Source organism: Oncorhynchus masou, chromosome 18, assembly GCF_036934945.1.
Source record: "Oncorhynchus masou masou isolate Uvic2021 chromosome 18, UVic_Omas_1.1, whole genome shotgun sequence".
NCBI lineage: Eukaryota > Metazoa > Chordata > Actinopteri > Salmoniformes > Salmonidae > Oncorhynchus > Oncorhynchus masou.
In genome coordinates, this window is record NC_088229.1 from 25476999 (window position 1) to 25504638 (window position 27640).

Consider the following 27640-nt stretch of genomic DNA (forward strand, 5'->3'; position numbering starts at 1 on the left):
CTGAGCATGACTTCAACAATTGAAACACGGAATCAATCATGGAAATAACCAATTAAGCTCAGAAATGAAATGCATAGCTGCAATATGTAACTTTTTGGTTTTAGCAACCAGGAAATGGTGGTGTGATTTTGTATATTGCACCTTTAATGTTGATAATAAAATCCCCAAGAGCTTGATGCCCGTGAGATGGACCGCCCTCAATATCTGCGGTTATCAATTCAATGCGTTGGTGCGGGCTGGACGCAGTGCCTGACACATTTATACTGGAACATGTGAAGGTGGGAAGATTTGGAAAGTAGTTAGAGCATCCAACAAATTCTGAAGGTATTTTTGCATATTTTCCAAGAGTATGTCCATGTTAGATTTAAATGTTTTTGCTTGTAACATAAATTGTTGTTTTTTTTGTTTGTTTACCATTTACGGAATGTGACATCTATGTTACTGTGATTGTCTCACGATTTCAAATCATAGACAGGCTACGCGCGTAGCCTATCAGTAGCTTAATGTATGTATGCCCAGCGAAACTTCAAGATCTTAGTGTCCTTTTAAGTAAATTGATTTTTTTTGTTTTTAAACAAAATGTCAATTAGTAAAAACAATTAAAACACATTTGGTTATATTCGCACATTTGGGTATTAGTGAACGGATAACTCCACCCAAACATGTTGAGTGAATAACAAGCCCAGACCAGTTAGTTGGTTGCCTTGTTTGGGAATTGGAGTGCATGAATTTAAAGTTGCAAAATCTAATTATGTGTACGTGTTTGTGCGCGTGCGTGTGGACGTACGTGGTTATTGCAACAAATTAGCCTTTTAAGAACAAGTAATATACGTGAAATGAAATTAATTTCCTTGACAGTTGTGCCTTCATAACTACATGTGACTGTTTTATGACACTCAAATTATGAATAGGGGATCACATCAAATGCTGGCAATAAGTAACTTGAGGTGTTTCCAGATCTGTTCAATTTATGCATATTGTTTTCCTGGTTTTAAAGGGAAAGTTCGCCCAAATTACAAAATTGTATTTAGGTTTCCTTACAAGACTGCCTTCCATGACTTTGTTGAGCTTCACAAATCAATTTTAGATACTTTAGGATGGTTTGAACATGATGTGTGAAAAATTCCCATGACTTGAATGGGGCTTGTGCTACAAATGCTAAAATGTTAGCATGTGGAAACAGACCAGGGAAATACTTTGAAGTACTACTTAAGTCGTTTTTTTGCTTATCTCTACTTCACTATTTATATTTTTGATTACTTCTACTTTTAGTCCATTACATTCATAAAGAAAATAAGTACTTTTTACTCTTGTACATTTTCTCTGACACCAAAAGTATTCTTCACATTTCAATTGCTTAGCAGGACAAGAAAATGGTCCAATTCACTGTGGTCACACATAGTGCCTCTGATTTGGAAGACTCACTAAACACAAATGCTTCATTTGTAGATGACGTCTGAGTGTTGGAATGTGGCCCTGGCTATCTGAGAAATGTTAAACAAGAAATTGTGCTGTCTTGTTTGCTTAATATAATACATTTGAAATTATTTATAACATTTACATAAGTATATTTTATATATTTTTTTGCATGTAAGCAATCCATTTTTCAAGATGTATAACTTTCAAAATGCATAAATACAGACAATATGATGCATTCATACCAGCTGTATTTATGCATTTTGAAAGTTATATCTTAAACTTGATTGCTTATATTCAAAACCTTTTGGGACTATATCAACAATGGACTAATGAAACAAATACCAAAATATAGTGTGTGGGTAGATTTTTCCTTTTCATTATATTTAAAACCAAATACTTTTAGACTTAAGTATTATTTTACTCTGTGACTTTCACTTTTACTTGAGTAATTTTCTATGAAGGAATCTTTACTTTTATTCAACTATGACAATTGGGTACTTTTTCCACCACTGGAAACTAAACCAAAGCATGATTGTGGTCATGTCTTGTCTATAGACTGCTTACAGGTTTAGGAAACCAATGTGTCATTTTTTATTTGGGTGAACTATTGCTTTTAATGGTGCTGTTCAGAAGTCCCCGCCCCCCAACATGTCTTTGCCCCAGAACATGCTGGACCTGCCAGGCAGCTGTTGAGTGGTATAAATAGGTTTTGTGTGCCTTGTACTTTAGTCCAAAACCCTTTTGCAATCATGCCAAGACACTGTACCTAACTAACCTCTGCTTTTTGGGGGTAGTGAAAGGAAATGGGGGCCAGGGTATCATGTTACCTATGTATTCTTTTTTTATTTTGAGGAACTGGATGGCATATAAACTGGTAGTTGGGCATCCTCCCAGTCCTACTGGCATCACAGTGATAAGTTATGGGAGTTGGGACAGTGTGTTGAGGTGCTGTTCTGGACAGTCTGCGCTGTCTTTCTTTCTCTCTATCGCTCTTTCGCTCTTTGCCTCCAGGAAAAATTGTGGCATGGCTCCAAGCTTGGAAAACTATTTTTGGATCCAGCTATGGGAAAATAAGCAAGTCCATAATCACTCACAAATAGACAGCTTTTTGACAATCCCTAGAAAACAAAACAGTGATTTATGGAATCAGTCAGTAAAAGTAAAGAATCTTTTCCATGAAATACTCTACCATTTGTCAGATTAGACTTTGCACTGTGGTGCATACAGTAGTTGAGGTAGGTTTACACATTATGTACAGTATGCACTGACCCTATCTTGCACTGACTATGCACAATCACAAGACTATATACACTGAGTGTAGAAAACATTAAGAACACCGACTCTTTCCATGACAGACTGACCAGGGGTATTCAGGTAAAAGCTATAGTCCCTTATTGATGTCACTTGTTAAATACATTTCAATCACTGTAAATGAAGGTGAGGAGACAGGTTAAATACAGATTTTTAAGCCTTGAGACAATTGAGACCTGGATTGTGTATGTGTGCCTTTCAGAGTGTGAATGGGCAAGACAAAAAATGTAAGTTTCTTTAAACGGGGTATGGCAGTAGGTGCCAGGCGGACTGGTTTGTGTAAAGAACTGCCACACTGCTGGGCTTTCCACACTAAACAGATTCCCATGTGTATCAAGAATGGTCCACCAAAGGACATGCAGCCAGTTTGACACAACTGTGGGAAGCATTGGAGTCAACATGGGCCAGCATCGCTTTGGACACCTTGTAGCGTCCATGTCCTGATGAATTGAGGCTGTTCTTGGGGCAAAAGGTTGGGTGGAACTCAATATTAGGAAGGTGTTCTTAATGTTGTGTACACTAATTGTATACACACTCACTCCACACACACTACACTGCCACTCTCACACAAAACCAACACAAATTCACATACAGTACATACGCACACACATGCGTACAGACACAAGACAAACACACATACAGACACACACAAACTCTTATCTATCCTGACACCTAGTGACTTTACCCTGCCTTCATGTACATACAGAATCTACCTCAAATGCAGCATACAATGCTGTTAAGGTAAAGCTCACAAGTGGATATTGGTATAATATTGGGAAGATGATATAATTAGTTATCATTAGTATTATGTTCCACACTTTGCTGTTATCTCGGTATCTTAAGGTCTTATTGTCCTCAGTGCTATTGCAGTTATTGTTCTTTCTCGCTGTCCTTTTTTTCTTTTTCCATTAATTCCAAAAGAGGAGATGCACTTCTCATGGTCATGCCAAAGGCTTACAGGGTTTTGGCTGCGCGCTTGAGGGGTGGTAGCATTGAAACAGGTTTCATGGGACAGTACCAATTCTTTACTTTGGCCATGCTAATCGGTGGTTGAAGGTGTGCATTAAGACACTAAATGTGTGTTATGGGTACCGAGGTGGTATGATAGTATCAGGGACAACAGCCCCATCTGGGATCAGGGAGACTTTCACAGGGAGGATATTGGAAGACAGCTGGAGGTCCACTTGGAGTCAGTTGCAGCTACAGTATGTTTAGCAGTGCATACATTTTAGTACAGCTACATGGATAGAGGTCATGTATTGATTCTTGTAGTATTGGTAAGTATGATACATTCAGGGTGTCTAGCAGCTTGATCATCATGGTACGTTTTGTTAGTAAGTTTACAGGCATGTATAATTGAAACTTGTATCTCATTATGAGTATAGCTAGTTATAATTGTAGTGGTTTAGCAGATTATACAAAAAGATGATGGGACTTTCCTGTAAACAATAGATATTACTTATCTTTTAGCCAGGTAAACTCACTTTACAATTACAGATGAGGTTGTGTGGGGAAAGGACTGGGAGAGAGCAATATAGTTCTGTCATGGGCAAAGAAACTCAAAAGTGGTGATGATATTAAATTATCAATTGTCTTGATCTGAATGTGCAAACTGTCCAAACAAGGAATTCAACCTCATGGTTTGGTTTTTGCTCTGACATGCACTGTCAACTGTGGGACCTCATATAGACAATTTATTTTACAAAAAGGTGGACTCCAATCAAGTTGTAGAAACATCTCGATGATGATCAATGGAAATAGGATGCACTTGAGCTCAATTTTGAGTCTCATAGCAAAAGATCAATGGAAATAGGATGCACTTGAGCTCAATTTTGAGTCTCATAGCAAAAGTTCTGAATGTATTTAACCAGGCAAGTCAGTTATGAACAAATTCTTATTTTCAATGATGACCTAACAGTGGGTTCACTGTCTGTTCAGGCTTGGTTTAACTGCCTGTTCATGACAGATTTGTACCTTGTCAGCTCGGGGATATGAACTTGCAACCTTTTGGTTACTAGTCCAACACTCTAACCACTAGGCTACCCTGCCTCCCTAGAATACTTATGTAAATGTAATGTTTCAAAACTTGTTTTTGCTTTGCCATTATGAAATTGATGAGGGAAAAAAAACATTTTAATCCATTTTAGAAGAAGGCTGTAACGTAACAATGTGGAAAAATTCAAGGGGTCTGAATACTTTACGAATGCACTGTACCAATAGCCGACCTTCTTTGCAAAGCATTGGAAAGCCTCCCTGGTCTTTGATTGAGTCTGTTTGAAATTCACTGTTCGACTGAGGGACCTTACAATTATCTGTATGTGTGGGGTAGAGAGACGAGGTAGTCATTCAAAAATCATGTTAAACACTTATTGCACACAGAGTGAGTCCATGCAACTTATGTCACTTGTTAAGCTAATTGTTACTCCTGAACTTATTTAGGTTTGCCATAACAAAGGGGTTTAATACTAATTGACTCAATACATTTCAGCTTTTCATTTATAATAAAGAATACAAATAAATAAATATATATATATATTTACACATAATTCCACTTTGACATTATGGGGTATTGTGTGTAGGCAAGTGACATATCAATGTTTAATCAATTTTAAATTCAGGCTGTAACACACCAAAATGTGGAAAAGGTCAAGGTGTGCGAATACTTTCTGAAGGCAAAATAAAAAATAGTAAATAATGGTTACTTCTCAATGTATTGAACTGTCAAGGAGTTCAACAAGGTTGCCCATTGTCTTCGTATCTTTGTTTTGGCCATCTAAATGTTAACTATGAAAGTTAGCAAAAATGAACAGGATCTTGCAACCAGGGAGAGTGCCATACCTCTCCATTTATGGAAATCACACTGATATAACTCTAGTCATATCACAGTTCACATAATGACTTATGGCACTGCTTACTCCAGACGAATAGTTTTTCAAATTATATGAGCAAAAAGTAATTTTATTTGGAAGGGTAAGACAGACAAAATTCAATATGCCTATTTATATAATGAATACGAGTTTGAGTCTAAAATGATTACACATTAAAGCATTAAACCTCTCACTAAAAGCTAAAGTAATACAAAAGTTATACTAAAAAGCCATACAAAGCTGGTTGCAATTCCAGTTATCCCCCAGAAAAGACAGAATAAATATTATGGTTAAACACAAATATACTGATTGATTAAAAACAAATACAAAAATCTTTAAAAAAAAAATGTTATTTGTTCATGATATTAGGAATGGTGAAGTTATGTCACAAGTGCAGTGAACAAAAATATGGAAATGTTTGATCTATCAAAATTACAACCAACTGATTGCAGCGTTAACCAACTGATAGCAGCGTTAACCAACTGATAGCAGCGTTAACCAACTGATTGCAGTGTTAACCAACTGATTGCAGTGTTAACCAACTGATTGCAGCGTTAACCAACTGATTGCAGCGTTAACCAACTGATTGCAACGTTACTGCACAAATGAAGGAGGCAGGTGGAAGGGGGAGAAGGTTCTTGTGTGTCTACCTTTTATTAATTAAAATACCAAAATTAGAAATTTTAGGGGGGCATAAAATAAACGCATATACCAGTTTCATTTGAGGACAAATGTTGACAGAGGCAGCCGCAATACAGGATGCAAAATAGCTGGGAAAAGATTTTGGATGTTCCATGGCACATGGTTTATGAACTGATACACAAAACAATGCTTTATTCAAAACTTAAAGTTTTTCAATTAAAATGATTATTCAAAATTCTTGCCACCAATAGAATGTTGTGTATGGGGCGTAAAACCATCTAATCTCGGGCAGATTTTGCTGAGAAGAAATAATCATTAGATCACTTATTCTGGTATTACCCCTGTGTAGCTTATTTCTGATCACAGGTTCAGGAGTGTCTGAAAAAGCACTTTTACCTAAAACTAGCCCTGCAAATAACACTGTTGGGAGATTTGGAAAGCCATTGTCAATCAACAATATAATAACTTATGTAAAAAAAAAATCATCTTTAACTTACAATCTGTAGATACTATGTGATTAGAAAGGTTCAGAATGTATGTGCAGTATCCCAGCAAAGTTGGAAAAATATATGGCACATATGTATAAGGGGGTGATTTACGGAGACACTGTAGGTGGGACGGGCTGAGAGCAGCTGAGGGGTGGGTTTTAAAGCCCTTGATCTATAATATTTATGACTGCAAACACTATATATAATGTACAGTATACCGGATGTGTTTAAGTACCATCTATCCAGATGTACACTGAACAAAAATCTCTTAAAGTCGTCTTAGAAAATTTGGTAGTACGTCCAACTTGCCTCACAACCGCAGACCATGTGGAGTTCCTGGGCTGGCGTGGTTACACATCTGGCTTCTTCACCTGCGGGATCGTCTGAGACCAGCCACCCAGACAGCTGATGAAACTGGGTTTGCACACCCGAAAAATGTCTGCACAGACTGTCTCAGGGAAGCTCATCTGCGTGCTCCTCATCCTCACCAGGGTCTAGACTTGACAGCAGTTTGGTGTAGTAACAGACTTCAGTGTGCAAATTCTCACCTTAGTTGGCCACTGGCACGCTGGAGAAGTTTGCTCTTCATGGATGAATCCCGATGAACTGTACCGGGCAGATGGCGTCGTGTGGGCGAGAAGTTTGCTGATGTCAACATTGTGAACAGAGTGGCCTATGGTGGTGGTGGGATTATGGTATGGACAGGCATAAGCTACGGACAATGAACACAATTGCATTTTATTGATGTCAATTTGAATGCACAGAGATGCCGTGATGAGATCCTGAGGCCCATTGTCATGCCTTTCATCTGCCGCCATCACCTCATGCTTCAGTGTGATAAGGCACACCCCCATGGTCGCAAGGCTATGTATACAATTCCTGGAAGCTGAAAATATTTTTTTACTCTGCATCATTGGTAAGGGCTCGTAAACAAGCATTTTACGGTAATGTCTATATCCGTTGTATTCGCTGTATATGACGAATACATTTTAATTGACAGAAAATTGACATTTTTAATTGACAGAACTGTTTTAGTTATAATAAAACATTTCGGGAATCATTTTCAGGCAGTTAAATGTAAAAAGAATAATAATAATAGTATTACTGACACCAACAACCAATGTTGAAAGTTCAACATTTTCTTCCTTCTAAAACCCTCTGCCTTTGTGTAGGTGTAACAATGGCATATTTTTAACCTGTGGCTGTTGGGAGAGGGGGACGGAAGTGCCAGGACAACTAAGGAAGAGAGGCCTCCTCATACTTTATCCTTCCTGGGATTTGGAGAGGCTCTCCGCAGCCCCTTTGAAATACAAATAAACAGGCCTCTCCCCAGTGAGTAACAGTCAGTGAGCTATGACTGCCTGACCTACAATTAGCAAAAGAGAGGGGGAAGTTGTGTAGAGGTCGTCCCTAAGCTCAACAAATGGTTTACCATTATTGCATGGAACTCCGTTCCATCTCATATTGCTCAAAGAAACAGCAAACCTGGTTTTAAAAAACAGATGAAGCAACACCCCACCGGACAACGCCTCTCCCCTATTTGACCTAGATAGTTTGTGTGTATGTATTGATATGCATGTGTGCCATTAAACCTTTTTTTAATGCAGTTCTGTCCTTGAGCTGTTCTTGTCTATTAATGTTCTGTATTATGTCATGTTTTATGTTTTGTGTGGACCCAGGAAGAGTAGGTGCTGCTTTTGCAACAGCTAATGGGGATCCTAATAAAATACCAAACTACCAACGTCATGTGGCAAGAAACAACTAATTGGCACCAGAGAGCCACCATTAGAATGTAACCCCTAAAGGACAGAAATAGATTAATTGCTCTCGGGGGTCATGGGGTCATCAAAAAGGAGCTGGGAAATCCAAATATTTTTCATAAAAACATGGAATGCATGATTAGCATCTTTCCTAGTCAAATGGGTTACAGATGCTTCTAACGCGTGGGTGGAAATTTAGAGCCCAGACGTCATTAAGGTCTGATGTCTCAGAGGAATTTATAAAACTGACTGGATGAAAGTTTTTTTTTAAATGGTGAAATAAAATGGTAAACAGCTTAGGGTTAGGGTGGATGGTGCTTGGTGGAGACAAAAAAAAACAGGAGAAAAGCTTTTCTGAGAGACCTTGGTTTTAGAATCACACCATAAGATGATATTGTATTGTCCGGTCAAAGACAGCCAGGTTAGACAAATCATAAAGAAGGAGTCTTCTTGCCATATGACAGGGGTAGTTGAGCCTTGGGATGATTCTGCACATCATAACACGAAAAGGTTTCAGGATCTGGGTTGAAAATGACATTTTCATGGCAATCCATTTCACAAACGCGTCAGCCACTTTAGAGTCCTATGGAAATCGTGGGAACCGTGTTGCTTCCCCTCCATCCACTTCGAGTTCCCTCGTAAAAAGTCCAACACAATATAAACAGCTCCTCTTGCTGTTGTCGGAAATACTCAAGTTGTTCAATATACGGTGTGACCCACATTAAAAAAAATACTATGGTATAAAAACTATATTTCCTGTAGTGTTTTTGTGGACTTTAGTCTGCAAAAACACTACACTGAAATACTGTAGTATTTAATGTAGTATTTACAGTTAACTCAACTAAATACTGTAGTAAATATACATGTTTATAATTAATGTGGTGTTTTTGCAGGCTGTAGTATTTACTGTTGTTTTTGCAGACTAGTATACTGTAATTTTTACTGTAGTGTTTTTGTGGACATTACTGCAGTGTTTACTATAGTGTTTTTGCTTTATTATATTTTACATAAATGGAGGCTTTCTCCTTCAGGAAACATACTGGAGAAAAGCGCACATTTTCCATAACTTGTAGATAGGTAAAACTGGGGTCCGAACAGAGCAGAAGCGCTGAGTGTGCACCTGTAGGGAACACAATATATGGCCAACACTTGGCGTTTAGGTTACTCACTAATGGGTGGCACAAATTGCAATACAAAGGGAGGGGAATGGGAAGGGTATATGCAAATTAAATACTGTAGTTTTTACTATATAAAAAACATTACTTTTATTTTCTACAGTGTGTGTTTTTGCTGATAATACTGTAATATTTACTATATTATTATGTAGTAAACTACAACATTCTATAGTAAGTATGATCGAGGGATACTAGTTTTTACAAGCATTTTGCTACATTATAAGCATTGCTACACCCCCAATAACATCTGCTAAATACGTGTATGCAACCATTACAGTTTTTTGATTTGACTTGATTACTACAGTGTGTTGTATTGTATACTACATTTTACTATAGAAAACTGTAGTATTTTTTTCATGTGGGAAGACACACTGCAGCCACATCTGTATTTTTCCAGTGGTAGGACTCTTTGGTATAAAATAATGTAAGGAAGCGTGAACAAGAGAAAGGCTTGTCTGAACCTACCCATACACTCCATGGTACATGGAGACATTTATGAAAGTGTAAATGGACATTTTCATTTATCTATGGAAGTCCACATGTGCTATATGTAACCCAAGAAGATAATCAAAACAAGTAAAAGTGCTTTGAAAGCTTTGAACACAGAATATATTCCTGTGAGTCAGACTTAAAAGACTTGGACTGGAATGAATGAATTATTTGAGTGCTTATAAAGAGCCTCCTGAGTGGTTGTCAAGGGACAGTTTCTAGCAGTAATTACCATTTTTAAATAGTCATACCTGTAAATATGTCAGTGTGCAAACCAGTTAATAAATCGTGTAAATAGTGTAAATCAACATTTTGCATCAACTATTAATAAAAGTACCAATTTGATCTTTAAATATGTTGATTACCTAGGATGCTGGACCAGGGATGTGAGTTTCTTAACGCCGTCTCTGGTATGTTTTGCTTTGAGTTGAAGTTCGGTTGAACCAAGATTAGGACTCAGAGTATGGGACCACTAGTGTTGGCCACAGACACATATCCAAACAGACTACTCATCCCCTCCATGTCAGGGTAATGATAGGAGGCAGTGGCCTCTGGTAATGTCTTTCTCGTCCTTATACCAGTCAAGGGTGTTCACAATCACAGCATGGCCTCTATCTTTTGTTTTACAATTCTCTACATCAAAGCAACAAACACATAGAACAGTACAATAACAATAGACAAATGGGTCTCTACCCAAAGCTGTTGTAGCTCATGAGTCATGGCTTTGTTTCTGGCAACAAATGAAAGAGCTTGATTAAGTCTTTCTTTTGCAGTTTCTTTCTTGGTCTTGATATTTTTCATAGCCTAATTAGGCCTATTTGTCTGGTCTACAGGAATTCAAATGCTTTGATAGCAAACACTGCATGTGATGGAATCAATACTTGTTAATTGGGGTAATTAAATGTGGCAAAGCATGGTGCCAAATGAAATTGAAAAGAAAAAAAATCCCGGACTTGTTAGACACTAATATTCAATGACACAACATCAGCTTTGTTCACAGACAAACTACAGTGGTGTTAACACTTTTTTTAACTGGATTTACTCAACTAAGCATTGTATTTCATACTTAAAACTGTATTTGGTAGAATATTCACTAACATTTACATTTTAGTCATTCAGCAGATGCTCTTATCCAGAGCAACTTTGTGAGTGCATCCATTTCCATCCCTTTTTCATTCTGGTCCACTGTGGGAATCAAACCCAGAACCCTGGCGTTGCACACACCATGCTCTACCAACTGAGCTACACGGGATGTGTAAAAGGGTTCTTTGGCTATCCCCATAGGAGAACCCTTTTGGGTTACCTCTGTAGAAAGGGTTCTAGCTGGGACCCAAAAGGGTTCCTCTTGGAAAAAAACTGTTGTTGGCAGAAAATCTACTGACCACTATGCTAGCGCTATAGTGCATCAAAAGGGCAGTTGGAGGGACTATTTTCAGGTTGTTCTCCATCATCTAGGGTTGTGTGATCATGATGTTTGCTGATGACCTTTAACCTTCATAAAAGGAGAAAGTGAAGGGTGTCACTCACATGATAGACTGATCTAGGTCCCTCCATGGAAACACACCCTAGATGATGGAGAACAACCTGAAAATAGTACCTCCATGGAAAATATGTCCCTCCATGGAAACATTTTCTGTTGGACATTCTTCCCCGCAGGCCTAGCAGTCTCTCTCTCTCATCTGATGAATTGGTGTCCTGAGAATGTAACATTCTGCTCATTACTACTCAGTTTATGATAACAACCCGACTGTTATTACAGTTCGCATTACAGTTTGTTTTCCTTGGCATAGGAGGTAAATAGTAGTTTTACAGATGTAAAGGGATTGGGAAAGTGGCTTGATTGTGAAAGGGTGTTGTATCGTCTTGGATGAGAACACTATTGAACACTAGTGACACCATGTCCCTGTGTCTCCCTATGGGACTTTGGTCAGGTGACAAGCCGTTGAAGAGAGAAGACCCAACAGTGCATTCGGAAAGTATTCAGACCCTTTGACTTTTTCCACATTTTATTACGTTACAGCCTTATTCTAAAATTGATTTAATCGTTTTTTTCCCCCCTCACCAATCTACACACAATACACCATCATGAGTTTTTTTTGCAAATGTATTACAAATAAAAAACATTATCATAAGTATTTAGACCCTTTACTCAGTACTTTGTTGAAGTACCTTTTGGTAGCCGTTTACAGCCTGGTTGGGAGCGTCACTGCAAAGCTATTTTCATGTCTCTCCAGAGGATGTTCGATTGGGTTCATGTCCGGGGACTGGCTGGGCCACTCAAGGACATTCAGAGACTTGTCCCAAAGCCACTCCTGCGTTGTCTTGGCTGTGTGCTTAGGGTCATTGTCCTGTTGGAAGGTGAACCTTGACCCCAGTCTTAGGTCCTAAGCACTCGGTATCAGGATTTCGTTAAGGATCTCCTCTTTACTTTGCTCGATCCTGACTAGTCTCCTAGTACCTGCTGCTTAAAAACATCCCCACAGCATGATGCTGCCATCACCATGCTTCACTGTAGGGATGGTGCCAGGTTTCCTCCAGATGTGACGCTTGGCATTCAGGCCAAATAGTTCAGTCTTGGGTTCATCAGACCAGATAATCTTGTTTCTCATGTTCTTTTGGTGCCCCTTGGCAAATTCCAAATGGGCTGTAGTGCCTTTTTACTGAGGACTTGCTTACATCCGGCAACTCTACCATCAAGGCCTGATTGGTGGAGTGCTGCAGAGATGGTTGTCCTTCTGAAAGTTCTCCCATCTCCACAGAGGAACTCTGAAGTGACCATCAGGTTCTTGGTCACCTCCCTGACCAAGGCCCTTCTCCCCCGATTGCTTAGTTTGACCGGGCAGCCAGCTCTAGGAAGAGTCTTGGTGGTTACAAACTTCTTCCATTTAAGAATGATGGAGGCCACTGTGTTCTTGGGGACTTTCAATCCTGCAGAAAATGTTAAGTACCCTTCCCCAAATCTGTGCCTCGACACAAACCTGTCTCGGAGCTCTAGGACAAATCCTTTGAACTCATGGCTAGGTTTTTGCTCTGACATGCACTCTCAACTGTGGGACCTTATATGGTGTGCCTTTCCAAATCATGTCCAATCAATTGAATTTACCACAGGTGAACTCCAATCAATTTGTAGAAATATCTCGAGGATGATCAATGGAAACAGGATGCACCTGAGCTCAATTTTGAATCTCCTATCAAATAGTCTGAATAAGGTTGTTTTTTTGCTTTGTCATTATGGGGTATTTTGTGTAGATTGATGAAAAACAACGTAACAAAATGTGGAAAGTCGAGGAGTCTGAATAGTTTCCAAATGCACTGTATATACACACTTAGAAAAAAGGGTTATTTGGCTTTCCCTATAGAAAGGGTTCCACATGGAACCCAAAAGGGTTCTACGTACATTCAAAAATGGTTCTTCAAAGGGTTCTCCAATGGAGACAGCCGAAGAACCCTTTATGGTTCTAGATAGCACTTTTTTTAAAGAGTGTATAGACTACACCAGTGTATTGTATTTCTGGGCCAACCATAAGCCTCTGTGGATTGTCCTTGGTCTTCACCCAAAGCTCCACAGTGTTCCATATTCTATCCTCTCTCTTTTCCTCCTGTCTTTCTCTCCCTTTGCTCATGTTTTACACTCATAATTTTCACGTCTCATACAACAACAAAAAAATCACTATACTTATATGTTCCTGTTAAATTTAACAGGAAGTTTACTGTGCTTTAAACTGTGTTAGTCAATTAACATTTGGATTTCATGATGGGACACTAGTGTTATACTTCCCGTTTTTTCCCGTTTGAAATTTCAACCATAATCAAATAAACATCCTGCTTGGTATTGTAAATATGCATGTTCCATGACCTTGAGTGGAACGACTGCGGTGCTGTGACCTCCTATTGAGAGTGGACATCCTGTTCTGAGACATTTGTACACACTGCGCTGCGTGTTCAGCGAGTGCAAAGACGGACAGTAGAATCATGAACAAACAAGTATTTTTGTTGTTTCCTTATAGTATGGCCAATTATTGTTGAGTGGTCCATTCAAAAGAGAGCTGTTGCTGCAATTAATCCCCACTGTGAACCAAACCACATGAAGTATATCGCAAAGTTAGAAATACAGCCACTCACTCCTCTATATTATTTCCATGCTTGGGATTCCTCTCGCCATTGTTCACTGATGCTCACTGGCAACACCTCTCTTTGTCCCATATAGAACCATGTGGAGGATCCTAGCACTATGGCTTCCGGTGCTACTCCTGGGAGTTGAGGTGAGAGAGCTCGACTACTCTCTCTGTGTGTGTGTGTGTGTGTGTGTGTGTGATGTCTTTGTCATATTAGAAACTGAAAAGGGGGCCCTTAAACATATCCAATAGGTGTGCCACTGTGAAGATGTGCTGGAATCAGAAGAGGTGCCTATCAACCCTGTGTCAACCACAGTGACCCGCAGCCAGATCCTCTCAGCTCAGTTTGAGTGCTACCTAAAGATTCTCCATGACCCACCACACAATGAAGATGGTGAGGCACTATACACATGCACGCCCACACACACATGCACCCCCACACACACATGCACCTGTGGAGGCTCTAATAAAAACTATGATAAAAATATATTCACAAGTCACCAAATAGCTGATTAAAACACACTGTTTTGCAATCAAGGTCTACAGTAGCCTCAACAGCACTCTATAGGGTAGCACAATGGTGTAGCTGGAGGACAGCTAACTTCCATCCTCATCTGGATACATTGACTTCAATACTTAACTGTTCTCACCCCCTTCCATAGACTTACACCGCAATTATGATTACTTCCGGATGATGGCCTCCAACCTATCAGAGCTCTCTGACATGTTGTCCATCCAATCAAAAGATCAGATAATTCTTACAGTACTGAAAGCATAAGCTGCAACTAGCTAGCACTGCAGGGCATAACGTGTGGTGAGTAGTTGACTCAAAGAGAGAGAAAGACAATAGTTGAACAGTTTTGAACAAATTCCTTTTCAAAAATTAAGGAAAAGCAGCAGAGAGAGAGCTAGTTACATTTTTTTGTTCTTCTTAGTTTACCTTTCACTTACTTAGCTCGCTAATGCAGCAAATTTAGCCTACTCAACAAACTGACTTAAACAGAGAGGAATTCTATTAAAATGTTAGCTAGCTGGCTAAGGCTATCCAACACTGCAACGCAGTGGCAATTTTTTATTACTCTATTGCCACTGGGCCCCAACGGTGTAACTGCTGAACTGCTTGCTGTACACTGTACTGCGTGATTGTACACATGGATTAGGTTGTAGGTTTACTAACGCCTTAGTTCCACTGTTGACTATGATGTTAGCTAATATCGTGACAACGATGTAGGTTGTGTAGAGGTAGGGTTGGGGAGAAACTGATTGCATGTCATCAGTTATTAAAAAGAAACTAACTGTAATCAGTTACTTTACCCACAAAAATATTGTAATCAGATTGCAGATACTTTTGAAAAACCTAGATTACTTTTAAATTCAGAAAGGATGTTAGCGAAAAAAGAAAAAGTACATTATGATACCTTTGTTCTCTCAACAACATTCAATTCAGCATTGAAAAAAGGCACAAGTTTAAGTTTGTTCCACCTTAGCGAGTCTAACCACAAGTGAGAGACCAATGTGATGAAACACTAAATGCGTTGGATGGATCCTTTTTACTTTCCCCTAAGATTCATTAAAAGAAAACAATCTAAAAGTAACTGAGTAATCACATTACTGAGTTTGGGTAATCCAAAAGTTATGTTACTGATTACAATTTTGGACTGGAATCTAGTAACTAACGGATTACATTTAGAAATGATTATAATGATTTTTAATCCCAGTCCCCTTCCCCGCAGGAGGTCTTTTGCCTTTTGGTAGGCCGTCATTGTAAATAAGAATTTGTTCTTAACTGACTTGCCTTGTTAAATAAGTAAAGAATGCAACCCTTCCCAACCCTGTGTAGCAGTTATGGTATGAAAGTAATCCGTTAGTGTCCAGAACTTTCCTAGTAATCCTATTTTATTTATGTAAAAAAATCCACTGGGACAGACATGCTTGACCCATACCCTGGGGTGGCAGGGTAGCCTGTTGGTTAGAGTGTTGGACTAGTAACCAGAAGGTTGCAAGTTCAAATCCCCAAGCTGACAAAATACAAATCTGTCACTCTGCCTCTGAACAGCCCATTAACCCACTGTTCCTAGGCCATCATTGAAAATAAGAATTTGTTCTTAACTGACTTGCCTAGTTAAATAAAGGTAAAATAAAAATGCCTGATTCTGCAGCCCTTGACTAGATTTTAATCTAGCCATTCTCTTGGGTATTATTCCTAAAGTGTGGAAATTGGCCCTTTTTGTTCTCCCGCTCCACAAAGGTGGTGATCCCTGCGATCTTAATAATTATTGCCAGACCTCAAAACGTTCACGTCTAGCGACAATATTAGAACTTTTGGTAAATTCTCAAATGCGGTCATCCTTTTTAGAAAATGTATTCTGAATTCTCACCAGTCAGGCTTTAGGCCAGGTCGCAGCACCATCTCCCTGCTTCTCGAGTCTTAAATTACATAAACACATCAGACAGGAAAGAGTACTGCGCGCTGCCCTTTTTATTGATCTGTCAAAAGTATCTGATATAGTTTATCATGCACTCCTGCTATTCGAAGTTGGTCTGGATCAAGAGACCTGCGGCTGGTTAAAAAATGACCTGCACAACAGAAGTCGGTGTATATCTGATGGAGTTCAGTCTAATTTTCTTAGCATAACCAAAGGAGTGCCACAAGGCTCAGTACTAGGCCCTTACTGTTCCCTATTTACATTCATCATTTTGGTTAGTCCCCCAACAGCAACTGGGGCTTACATCTCTGTGGATGACAGTTACTTATTCCCGTCCCCTCAGTGTAGCAGGCCATTCACAACTTTCAGCTTGGCTTTGATTAAATTCAATCTTAAATTAGTGCTAAAATGTTGATAAAACAAAGTTTATATTTTTCTCCAGGTCTCATAAAATGTATCCTAAAGACCTGCATATATATGTACATTAAGAGGAGTCCAAATTGAGCTAGGCCCCCATTTTAATTATCTAGGTATTTGATTGACGATAAGCCAGCCTTTTAAAAAACACATTGATAAGCAGACAAAGTTGCGAGAATAAACATAAATCCCGTTTCACTTTTGAAAATAGGAGGAAGACACTCCTCCCTGTAATTGACTATTGCGACACAATCTACATGCACCCGGCAGCCTGTTAAAACCTCTGGATTCAGTCTACCACTCAGCCTTGCGTTTTATCACTGGCGAGAATTCCGTACGCATCATGTCTCTTATATATTTCTGTTGGTTCGGAGTCTCTGACTAACAGAAGACCCCAACATTGGCTATTATTCGTATATAAAGTACTTCTCCAGCAACTCCCTTATTACCTCACCTCACTTCTAAATTGGAAATCTAGTACCTATAAAACTCGCTCTCAAGACTGGTTGGTACTAAAGATTCCAGTGTCTCCTTTGAGTTAGGGAAGACAGCTTTCAGTTACTATGCGTCTCCGTCCTGGAATGACCTACAGGTCACTCTAAAACTAAATTATTTGGTCCCAAAAGGTGAATTCAGGGCTCTGATAAAAAAAAATCTGACCAATGAAAACGGTACTTGTTTTGATTGACTGTATATAAACTCAGAAAAAAAAGAAACATCCTTTCACTGTCAACTGTGTTTATTTTCAGCAAACTTAACGTGTAAATATTTGTTTGAACATAAGATTCAACAACTGAGACGTAAACTGAACAAGTTCCAGAGACATGTGACTAACAGAAATGGAATAATGTGTCCCTGAACAAAGGGGGGGTTAAAATCAAAAGTAACAGTCAGTATCTGGTGTGGCCACCAGTTGCACTAGGTACTACAGTGCATCTCCTCCTCAAGGACTGCACCAGAGTTGCCAGTTCTTGCTGTGAGATGTTACCCCTCTCTTCCACCAAGGCACCTGCAAGTTCCCGCACATTTCTGGGGGGAATGGCCCTAGCCCCCACCCTCCGATCCAACAGGTCCCAGACGTGCTCAATGGGATTGAGATCCAGGCTCTTCGCTGGCCATGGCAGAACACTGACATTCCTGTCTTGCAGGAAGTCATGCACAGAACGAGCAGTATGACTGGTGGCATTGTCATGCTGGAGGGTCATGTCAGGATGAGCCTGCAGGAAGGGTACCACATGAGGGAGGAGTATGTCTTCTCTGTAACGCACAGCATTGAGATTGCCTATAATGACAAGCTCAGTCCGATGATGCTGTGACACACTGCCCCAGACCATGATGGACCCTCTACCTCCAAATCGATCCCGCTCCAGAGTACAGGCCTCGGGGTAGCGCTCATTTAGTCGACGATAAATGCCATTACCCCTGGTGAGACAAAACCACAACTCGTCAGTGAAGAGCACATTTTGCCAGTCCTCTCTGGTCCAGCAAAGGTGGGTTTGGGCCCATAGGCAACATTGTTGCCGGTGACGTCTGGTCAGGACCTGCCAGGACCTACAACAGGCCAACAAGCCCTCAGTCCAGCCTCTCGCGGACAGTCTGAGCACTGATGGCGGTATTGTGCGTTCCTGGTGTAACTCGGGCAGTTGTTTTTGCCATCCTGTACCTGTCCCGCAGGTGTGATGTTCGGATGTACCAATCCTTTGCAGGTGTTGTTACATGTGGTCTGCCACTGAGGACGATCAGCTTTCTCTCCTGTCTCAATGTAGTGCTGTCTTAGGCGTCTCACAGTACGGACATTGCAATTTATTGCCCTGGCCACATCTGTAATCCTCATGCCCCCTTGCAGCATGCCTAAGGCACGTTCACGCAGAGGAGCACTGACCCTGGGCATCTTTCTTTTGGTGTTTTTCAGAGTCAGTAGAACGGCCTCTTTAGTGTCCTAAGTTTTCATAACTGTGACCTTAATTGCCTACAGTCTGTAAGCTGTTAGTGTCTTAACGACCGTTCCACAGGTGCATGTTCATTCATTGTTTATGGTTCATTGAACAAGCATGGGAAACCGTGTTTAAACCCTTTACAATGAAGATCTGAAGTTATTTGTTTTTTTATGAATTATCTTTGAAAGACAGGGCCCTGAAAAAGGGACATTTAATTTTTTGCTGAGTTTATTTGTTTCTACTGCCCTTTTGAATGAAACATAGTTTATTTTACATGTTTTAACTGTAATTTTGTAGTGATCATGCTTGAATTGTTGCTCACTGTTGTTCTCAGGGCACCATTGGAAATGAGACCCTGGTCTCAATGGGTTCTCTTGGTTAAATACAGTCTAATAATCAAAATAAATGGCACTGACTGCCACTGACATGCAGCCACAGACACACTCATCATAATAAGAGTGGAGGAATAGTGCAGGTCAGGAGAGAAATAGGGAGAAGGGAAGTGACTACCCTCAGGTCTGAAAGGAGGGAAGTGTTCTTTGTCTCCAAGCTGCCCCCGTTACTGGAGCTCAGTAAATAACAGCCTTTGAAATGCTATTTTGCGCTCTATTTCCCTACATGCAACAACCTGGACACAGACTTCCTTGTATTGTTTACTAGGAATGTATTTAAAGTGATATGTGTCTGCATATGTAGCTGTTTCTCTCAGCTGTTTTAATGTACAGTATTGATACAATGTTCAATGTTTTATATCAATCATTTTGAAGGGACATTTTAGGTGTTGGGTTCCATCTGTTTTTCGTTTCTCTGTTGGCTTTTGCGTCACATTCACAGGAAATAATAGACTGTTGTTTTCAGTTTGTCTTAGAAAACGACCCAACAACACAGGATTTTAAAATGGGTGTGAAAGATTTATACCTAGGTTATTAGAACTGTTCTTTGATCACTAATACCAGATGTCACTCAACCTGTATATGTTCATGATATAATACACAGTTCAGAGTTCACTAATGCAATGAACCTAAACTTTTTGAAAAATGAAATGGTTGCATTAGTATCATACACTGCAAACAGCTGCTCCTCCCTCTTTGCCCCCTGCAGGCACATTCTGTAACCGCACATGGGACGGATGGCTATGTTGGAGTGACTCTGCCCCTGGCACAGCCATGCAGCTCTGCCCTGATTACTTCCAGGACTTTGACCCCTCAGGTGAGCCAACCAGTCAGCCACACATCTCATTCAATCACAATTCAACTGACGTGATCTTTACTGATGATGCCCTACCTGAAATGTTTTGTGACATCCATATTCTCCCTGTGTCCATTCAAACAGAGAAAGCGACCAAAGTGTGCAACTTGGATGGACAGTGGTTTCGTCACCCTGAGAGCAACCGTATTTGGTCCAATTACACCCAGTGTCAGATGTACACCAAGGATAAACTGATGGTATACTTCTAAGCCAAATAGTTTATCAATTCTGACAGTGGCTAAACAATTTTTATTAGAGTCCATTTAGTGATTGTTGTTGTCAACATCTCTATTGTGTCCACTTAGTTAAAGAAGTGAATTAATGCTTCCTCTTGTATCCTCATTCCCTTCTTGCCCAGTTTGCTTTCAGCTTGTACTACTTGGCCATTGTGGGACATGGATTGTCTGTGGTATCCCTCATCATCTCACTCTGCATCTTCTCCTACTTCAAGTAAGTCATTCATGGTTTCCTCCATGGACCCATTGAGGCAGATATTCAGAGCACAACGGTAGACTGTCACATTAGTGTACTTTTTCACATCCTTGAATCAAAGTGATTCTGTTGGTGTTGCTCTTCCTGCATACCGAGCTCCCTATTCTAAAACAGAAGTATTTGGTTCCAACTACACACTGAGCCCTCTATTCTAAAACAGAGGTATTTGGTTCTTCCTACATTGCCAACTTGAATTCACAACATTTGACTACTAGTGCTACACCATGAAGTGGAAAAGTGAAAAATAAGAAAGTTATCCTATGACCTAAACATTTTTTTTTTTTTTACAAATAAAAGTAATTACCATACCACACCACTTGTTTCTTGAGTTGTGTCCCTCTGTTCTAATCCTCCCATTAGGAGTCTGAGCTGCCAGAGGATCTCCCTCCATAAGAACATGTTCCTGTCCTTTATCTTCAACTCCATCTGCACCGTCATCTGGATCTCTGCTGTAGCCAAAAACCAGCAGCTGGGGGCCAGCTACCCTGTAAGTAATGTACACCTCTGCCATCAGGGGGATTACTCTGAACATGAATGGCTACTGGTTGAACCCATGAAGTTGGTGAAGATGCAATTTTGAGGTGCTACACTCCACAATGTGTGGCAATGTGTGACAACTTCAGAAAGTTGTCCCTGTGCTGTTCTCAGATTGGATGCAAGATCCTGACAGTCCTGAACCAGTATATATTTGGCTCCAACTACTTCTGGATGCTGTGTGAGGGGATCTACTTGCACACTCTCATCGTCGTTTCTGTGTTTGTGGGAGAGCAGCAGCTGGGCTGGTATTATGTCCTTGGTTGGGGTGAGTGACTGACTGCATCTTTGTCACACTGCTGTATGTTCTGCTCCGCTATCTGAAATTCATTGTTGTTTCAGCATCCTGTTCCCCTAGCACAATGTTGAAAATTTCTTCTATGGTTTCATATCTCTATATTATGCATTGTGTCATCTCAGAAGGCCTTATGGAAGCTCATGACAGTCTTGGGCTGCAGTCCAAACACTTTCATTTTACCTCCTCAGCCCTTGCGCTTGCCACTTTCCCTTGGGAGAATCCCCGTCAAAACCAGAGACAGTTTGATTGCCGACATAAGTGGAGGTTAAATTCAAACGTTGCCCCCTCGGCCCTCGATTTAGCTTGAGGGAGCGAGTGAAGAACTTTAATCACTTGTGGGTTTGACATGTGACTACCAACTGTAGCCACGTGTCAAACTCCGGTGCCCACGAAGTGTCAAATTTAATCAACAAAACTATTAAGATTGGTTGCTAAAAATATACACTGCTCAAAAAAATAAAGGGAACACTGAAACAACACAATGTAACTCCAAGTCAATCACACTTCTGTGAAATCAAACTGTCTACTTAGGAAGCAACACTGATTGACAATACATTTCAGATGCTGTTGTGCAAATGGAATAGACAACAGGTGAAAATTATAGGCAATTAGCAAGACACCCCCAATAAAGGAGTGGTTCTGCAGGTGGTGACTACAGACCACTTCTCAGTTCCTATGCTTCCTGGCTGATGTTTTGGTCACTTTTGAATGCTGGCGGTGCTTTCACTCTAGTGGTAGCATGAGATGGAGTCTACAACCCATACAAGTGGCTCAGGTAGTGCAGCTCATCCAGGATGGCACATCAATGCGAGCTGTGGCAAGAAGGTTTGCTGTGTCTGTCAGCGTAGTGTCCAGAGCATGGAGGCGCTACCTAGAGACAGGCCAGTACATCAGGAGACGTGGAGGAGGCCGTAGGAGGGCAACAACCCAGCAGCAGGACCGCTACCTCCGCCTTTGTGCAAGGAGGAGCACTGCCAGAGCCCTGCAAAATGACCTCCAGCAGGCCACAAATGTGCATGTGTCTGCTCAAACGGGCAGAAACAGACTCCATGAGGGTGGTATGAGGGCCCGACGTCCACAGGTGGGGGTTGTGCTTACAGCCCAACACTGTGCAGGACGTTTGGCATTTGCCAGAGAACACCAAGATTGGCAAATCGCCACTGGCACCCTGTGCTCTTCACAGATGAAAGCAGGTTCACACTGAGCACATGTGACAGACGTGACAGTCTGGAGACGCCGTGGAGAACGTTCTGCTGCCTGCAACATCCTCCAGCATGACCGGTTTGGCGGTGGGTCAGTCATGGTGTGGGGTGGCATTTCTTTGGGGGGCCGCACAGCCCTCCATGTGCTTGCCAGAGGTAGCCTGACTGCCATTAGGTACCGAGATGAGATCCTCAGACCCCTTGTGAGACCATATGCTGGTGCGGTTGACACTGGGTTCCTCCTAATACAAGACAATGCTAGACCTCATGTGGCTGGAGTGTGTCAGCAGTTCCTGCAAGAGGAAGGCATTGATGCTATGGACTGGCCCGCCCGTTCCCCAGACCTGAATCCAATTGAGCACATCTGGGACATCATGTCTCGCTCCATCCACAAAAGCAACGTTGCTCCACAGACTGTCCAGGAGTTGGTGGATGCTTTAGTCCAGGTCTGGGAGGAGATCCTTCAGGAGACCATCCGCCACCTCATCAGGAGCATGCCCAGGCGTTGTACGGAGGTCATACAGGCACGTGGAGGCCACACACACTACTGAGCCTCATTTTGACTTGTTTTAAGAACATTACATCAAAGTTGGATCAGCCTGTAGTGTGGTTTTCCACTTTAATTTTGAGTGTGACTCCAAATCCAGACCTCCATGGGTTGATAAATTTGATTTCCATTGATAATTTTTGTGTGATTTTGTTGTCAGCACATTCAACTATGTAAAGAAAAAAGTATTTAATAAGAATATTTCATTCATTCAGATCTAGGATGTGTTATTTTAGTGTTCCCTTTATTTTTTTGAGCAGTGTATATACAGATGATATTGTGACCTGTAGCAACCCGTAGCACTCACTTCTGTAGCCTTGAAGTGCTTTGAAAGGCTGGTCATGGCTCACATCGACACCATTATCCCAGAAACCCTAGACCCACTCCAATTTGCATACTGCCCCAACAGATCCACAGATGACGCAATCTCTATTGCACTGCCCTTTCCCACCTGGACAAAAGGAACACCTACGTGAGAATGCTATTCATAGTACACTCAAAGCTCATCACTAAGCTAAGGACCCTGGGACTAAACACCTCCCTCTGCAACTGGATCCTGGGCTTCCTGACGGGCCGGCCCCAGATGGTTAGGGTAGGCAACAACAAATCTGACACGCTGATCCTCAACATGGGGGCCCCTCAGGGGTGCGTACTCAGTCCCCTCCTGTACTCCCTGTTCACCTTTGACTCCATGGCCAAGCACGACTCCAACACCATCATTAAGTTTGCCGACGACACAACAGTGGTAGTCCTGATCACCAACAATGACGAGACAGCCTATAGGGAGGTCAGAGACCTGGCAGTGAGGTGCCAAGATAACAACCTCTCCCTCAATGTGATCAAGACAAAGGAGATGATCATGGACGACATCGACAGGGCTGTAGTGGAGCAGGTTGAGAGCTTCAAGTTACTTGGTGTCCACATCACCAACAAACTATCATGGTCCAAACACTCCAAGACAGTCGTGTAGAGGGCACGACAATGCCAGGAGACTGAAAAGATTTGGCATGGGTCCTCCTATCCTCAAATTCTACAGCTGCACCATTGATAGCATCCGGACTAGTTGCGTCACTGCCTGGTATGGCAACTGCTGTATACCTGTTGTATTCGGGCATGTGACAAATACAATTTTATTTGATTTTAACATTGGCAAATGGGAATAACGCTCAAATTGGCTTAGGCTCCTCACCATGAGACTATAAAATGTAGCTAGCTTCATAAACATTTTTTTGGAATTGTGAAAATGATTTGGAATACATTACCAAACTATAAACCTAGCTAGCCAGCTATGGGTAACTGTAGCTAGCTACCTGACAGGAGTGCTAGCTAGTTACGTTAGCTTGCTAGCTACATTAATAGCTTTAGGTTGGTTGTTTTTAAGCTCAACTTCAAGATTTTCACCAAGGACATTGCCTCTCTCTCCCTCATTTGGGCAAGGGACATTTAAGGTACACTCTGATGTGACGATGTAAAATGTTATTCAAGGGCTGAGGGTTTAGGGCTGAGGGCTGTCTACTTTGCGTTTGAACTGCAGCTATGGACTCCTCTGTCTCTCTCCCAGGCTTCCCCATCATTCCTGCCATTACACATGCTGTGGCCCGCGGGGTCTTCTATGATGACAGGTAATGTGTCAACTCCTCCCTCTGAATAATATGCTACTGTGCACAATAGTAGCAGAGGTTGACAGTGCACTGCACGCTGCATTAGTACGCTGCATCCTGTCAGTTACAATACTTATGTCCCAGTAAAGCTCAGGATCTTATTTGACTGTCTCAGTTGACTTTAGCCTCATCTCTCCTTGTCTCCCAGATGCTGGATCAGTTCCGACACACACCTGCTCTACATCATCCATGGTCCTTTCCAAGCTGCCCTGCTGGTCAGTCTGCACTACCAAAACAAAAATATCTAACAAAAATAGAAACCAAAGTGGACAGTGTGCTCAAACTCCATCCCTCCTCCTCTGCTTCCCTCTGGCTGTTTCCAGGTGAACCTGTTCTTCCTACTCAACATAGTGCGTGTGCTGATCACCAAGCTGCAGGTGACCCACAGTGCGCAGTCCAATGCCTATATGAAGGCTGTGCGAGCCACTCTAATCCTGATACCTCTGCTGGGAGCCCAGTTCATCCTGGTTCCTTGGAGGCCAGAGGGACATAAGGCCAGGGCCATCTATGAGTTCACCATGAACATCTTCACACATTTCCAGGTATGGGTGGTTTTTTATTAAAAGCAAATCTGATAACCTTTCAACACCCAATATCCACAAGCGATATAAGGCCATTACAGAATGTTTAATCTGGAGGAATATTCACTGAATAATTATTCCTGTATAGGGACTCCTGGTCGCAATTATATTCTGCTTTTGCAATGCAGAGGTAAGTGCCAGTATTTCTTAAATAGCTGATGATTACCCTCAGTCTATCTTTTCATTTAGAAGTAGAATCATTGTCATTCAGGAATTCTATATATATTTGTTTGCCAGTATTTACTGATAAGGTTCAAGCTTGCATTTATGTTGCTCTTAAACCACTCTGTCTTTGGTTCCACAGGTGCAGGCATGTCTTAGAAGGAAATGGGCCCAGACCAAGCTGGTGTGGAAATGGACAGATTCCTACTCCCACTACAACACCAACTCCTCTGTGACCGAGACGAGTCGCGCTACAGTCAGCCTGGAGCTCACTGCTTCTGAGGAGGACACCATCATTAAGCCAGGTGGCAGTGTGCACTACCGAGCCAATGGACAGAGCAACGGCAAGCGCTGCACCAATAGGGAGATGGACACGCCCAGGATCCTGGAGACCACTGACATCTGAGAGCATTGCATTGTCCCTACCCATAGGTGTCATCACATTATGCTGGTCACAAACAGGCTCACTTAGCTCACAGCATGGCCACAGATAATTGGTCAGAGCAGAAAAAGAGGATCACACACACACACACACACACACACACACACACACACACTGTAAGAATATATGCACAAATGTGTACAAGATACACATGCAAGCACAAACACACAACACAGACAAAGACACACACATTTGATAATGAATGATCCGTTTACAGGGTCCAGTTGAAACCTTGCAGACAAGTATTTGCCCCAAATGTATATACATTTCACTGTGGCTTCTCAATGTTGCTCATGTTGGCCTTATGGAACAAATCCAGTGATACAAGGACCCAATGAAGATGGCTATCTCTGGTAATGTTTGATCTTGGCCTTCAATGCGAATTAGTGTCTGATATAATAATTTTCTGTAGGCCTATTGTACCATTTGTACAGTATATAAGCACTCTTATATTTGATGAGTTTATTAAACTCTGACACTCCTTTTATATTGTTAAAATTAGGATCTGTCTTTTTGATGTCACTTTAATGATGTGGAACTTATTATTTAATTGTGTTGCATAAGCTTGCCTTTTTAGAACCATGAAATTACTTGGCATAGTTTTGACTGCTGAATGTTGAGTTCTCAGAGGCAAGGAAGATGACTGACAGTGAATAAGGCATACAACACAATGAGGAATAGTGTGTCTGTGTGCTTTGACCCTCAAATGGGAGAACCTATGATTCAGTGATGTGCCCTATGTCTGACAACACCCAAAAGTCACTTTTTTTTATCCAGTGTTATTTTCTTACGGTTTTACAAGTCTTGTTTATTGAGTTGCTTTTCACCATATGAAAAATCTAAGGATACATGTATTATAGCACTGAGCTGCAGTTTAACTATTTATACATGCATACATATGTGTGTAGTGGGGAGGTTTTGAAATGCTGCAGTGAAAAACATTCCACTTTGACTTCAGAATAAATGCCTAACTGAATACACTACTTTATAAACCTATTTAATTGTGTAACAATGGTATTAAAATAAACTTTTATAATTGAGGTTTTTGCTTGTTATTTTCTATTTAAGTATAACTTTTTTGTAACTCTCACTCTACTTTCTCATTCTCACTCTACTCACTCACTCTACTCTACTCACTCACTCTACTCACTCACTCTACTCACTCACTCACTCTACTCTACTCACTCTCTACTCACTCTCTACTCACTCACTCTACTCACTCACTCACTCTACTCACTCACTCACTCACTCACTCACTCACTCACTCACTCTACTCACTACTAACTCTACTCACTACTAACTACTCACTCACTCTACTCACTCACTCTACTCACTCTACTCACTCACTACTCACTCTACTCACTCACTCTACTCTCTCACTCTACTCTCTCACTACTCACTCTACTCACTACTTACTCACTCTCACT

At 41.1% G+C, this 27640-nt stretch overlaps 1 protein-coding gene across 1 annotated transcript; it reads left to right on the forward strand.

The window, feature by feature from the left end:
- LOC135504300 (calcitonin gene-related peptide type 1 receptor-like) lies at positions 1-27253 on the forward strand. Its single transcript, XM_064922723.1, has 13 exons — positions 1-324; positions 14359-14413; positions 14519-14660; positions 20148-20255; positions 20379-20491; positions 20653-20744; positions 21147-21273; positions 21435-21588; positions 24929-24989; positions 25177-25243; positions 25352-25570; positions 25698-25739; positions 25914-27253. Exons 2-13 carry the CDS (start codon positions 14363-14365, stop codon positions 26175-26177), a joined length of 1440 nt encoding a protein of 479 aa, XP_064778795.1. The 5' UTR covers positions 1-324; positions 14359-14362; the 3' UTR covers positions 26178-27253.
- The last annotated feature ends 387 nt before the right edge of the window (positions 27254-27640 follow it).